Source organism: Bubalus bubalis, chromosome 5, assembly GCF_019923935.1.
Source record: "Bubalus bubalis isolate 160015118507 breed Murrah chromosome 5, NDDB_SH_1, whole genome shotgun sequence".
Taxonomy (NCBI): domain Eukaryota; kingdom Metazoa; phylum Chordata; class Mammalia; order Artiodactyla; family Bovidae; genus Bubalus; species Bubalus bubalis.
Window position 1 is genome coordinate 107,189,755 of NC_059161.1, and position 2,628 is coordinate 107,192,382.

The 2,628-nt window shown below is 42.8% G+C and overlaps 1 protein-coding gene across 1 annotated transcript; it reads left to right on the forward strand.

The window, feature by feature from the left end:
* The first annotated feature begins 873 nt into the window (after positions 1–873).
* Positions 874–1,809, forward strand: LOC102407412 (olfactory receptor 10G9-like). The gene has a single exon (XM_006056045.4). It carries the CDS (start codon positions 874–876, stop codon positions 1,807–1,809), a length of 936 nt encoding a protein of 311 aa, XP_006056107.2.
* The last annotated feature ends 819 nt before the right edge of the window (positions 1,810–2,628 follow it).

A 2,628-nucleotide genomic window follows, 5' to 3' on the forward strand; every position in this document is an offset into this window, starting at 1 on the left:
AAATCACTGCAGATGGTGACTGCAGCCATGAAGTTAGAAGAGAGTTGCTCCTTGGAAGAAAAGCTATGGCCAACCTAGACAGCATATTAAAAAGCAGAGCCATTACTTTGCCAGCAAAGGTCCATTTAGTTAAGGCTATGGTTTTACCAGCAGTCATGTATGGATGTGAGTGTTGGACTATAAAGAAAGCTGAGTGCTAAATAATTGATGTTTTTGAACTGTGGTGTTGGAGAAGACTCTTGAAAGTCCTCTGGACTTCAAGAAGATCCAACCAGCCAATCCTAAAGGAAATCAGCCCTGAACATTCATTAGGAGGACTGATGCTGAAGCTGAAACTCCAATACTTTGGCCACCTGATGCGAAGAGCTGACTCATTGGAAAAGACCCTGATGCTGGGAAAGATTGAAGGTGGGAGGAGAAGGGGATGACAGAGGATGAGATGGTTTGATGGCATCACTGACGCAAGGACATGAATTTGTGCAAGCTTCAGGAGTTGGTGATGGACAGGGAAGCCTGGCGTGCTGCAGTCCATGGGGTCACAAAGATTCAGACATGACTGAGCAACTGAACTGAACTAGCAATATTTATGATACAACAGTGGAAATTTAAAATTGATTTCTCCTATTTTTTTACATATATCTGTGTGTGTTTCTGTCTCTCTGTGTGAGAGAGAGAGGTAAGAGAGGGAGAAGACAGAATCATTCTATCCTTTTTTTCAAAGGCGACTTGTTATAAACAAAGTTGAGTATGATCCTAGAACTATGTAGCATATATGATGCAGTTTTTGTATAGAAAATGGGTTTTCAGTTTTTGATTAAATGCTGAGTGCTCTTGATATTCCCATAGAGAGAAGGAGAGATCAAAAGTGGAGAAATGACAAACATGAGCCTAGTGAAAACGTTCATCCTCACGGGCCTTCCCCATGCACCAGAGCTGGACACATTCCTCTTTGGAATCTTCCTGGTGATCTATGTCCTCACTTTGGTGGGGAACCTACTCATCTTGCTGGTGATTGTAGTGAATCCTCACCTGCACACCCCCATGTACTACTTACTGAGCAACCTGTCCTTCATTGACATGTGGTACTCCACGGTCACTACACCCAAAATGCTGATGACCCTGGTGTCCCCAGAAGGCAGTCCTATCTCCTTTCCCAGCTGTGTGGCCCAGCTCTACTCCTTCCACTTCCTGGGCAGCACCGAGTGCTTCCTCTACACCGTCATGTCCTATGACCGCTTCCTGGCCATCAGTTACCCGCTCAGGTACGCCAGCATGATGAGTGGGAGGACGTGCGCTCTCCTGGCCACAACCACGTGGCTCAGTGGCTCTGTGCACTCTGCTGTCCAGACCACACTGACATTCCGTTTGCCCTTCTGTGGACCCAACCAGATCCAGCATTACATCTGTGATGCACCAGCCATCCTCAAACTGGCCTGTGCAGACACATCCACCATGGAGATGGTGATCTTTGTCAACATTGGGGTGGTGGCCTCAGGCTGCTTTCTCCTGATAGTGCTGTCCTACGTATCCATCATCCATTCCATCCTGAAGATCCGCACCTCAGAGGGAAGATGGAGAGCCTTCCAGACCTGTGCCTCCCACTGCACTGTGGTCCTTTGCTTCTTTGGCCCTGGTGTTTTCATTTACCTGAGACCAGGCTCCAAGGAGGTTGTGGACAGAATTGTGGCTGTTTTCTACACTGTGATGACACCTCTTCTGAACCCTGTGATCTACACCCTGCGGAACAAGGACGTGAAGAAAGCTCTGTTGAAGTTTAAAGACAAAGTAGTGTACTCAGAAAGCAAATAAGCTATATTATGTAGATACACATATTTAAAAAACTTAGTAATATAATTTAGTCGTCAACAAGAAATGTATTACATTTATAGTTCTCAGTATGAAATTTTATCTAAATCAGCTAGTCAGGAATATTTGTTTGACTAATTTTTCAGAGGAATTTTAAAGGCCATATTAGGTTTTTTAAACATGATATTTCAGTTTATTGGGCTTCCTTGGTGGCTCAGATGGCAAAGAGCCTGCCTACAATGCAGGATACCTGGGTTTGATCCCTGGGTCAGGAAGAATCCCTGGAGAAGTGAATGACTATCCACTCCAGAATTCTTGCCTGGAGAATTCCTGGACAGAGGAGTCTGTCACACTACAGTCTATGGGGTCAAAAAGAGTCAGACATGACAGACCAACTAACATGTTAACACACTTTCACACTTCCAGTTTATTAATTTAGTGAAACCAAGGCACATATCATATTATCCTAAACTGCATAGTTCCTTGCAATGTAATTTGGTTTGACCTTTTCTATTGAATATCATTTAAAAAATTTGTTGGAGTGTAGTTAATTTCTAATAATATGTTAATTTAAGGCATAGAGCATAGCAATTCAGTTATACATGTACATATATTCATCCTTTTTCAGATTCTTTTCCTATGTAGGTTATTATAGGATGCTGAGTGGAGTTCCTTGTGCTGTATCATAGGTCCTTATTCATTATCTATTTTATATAGAGTTGTATATGAATGAACTGGTTCCCAATTGGGAAAGAAATACATCAAGGCTGTATATTGTCACCCTGCTTATTTAACTTATATGCTGAGTAAATCATGCGAAAT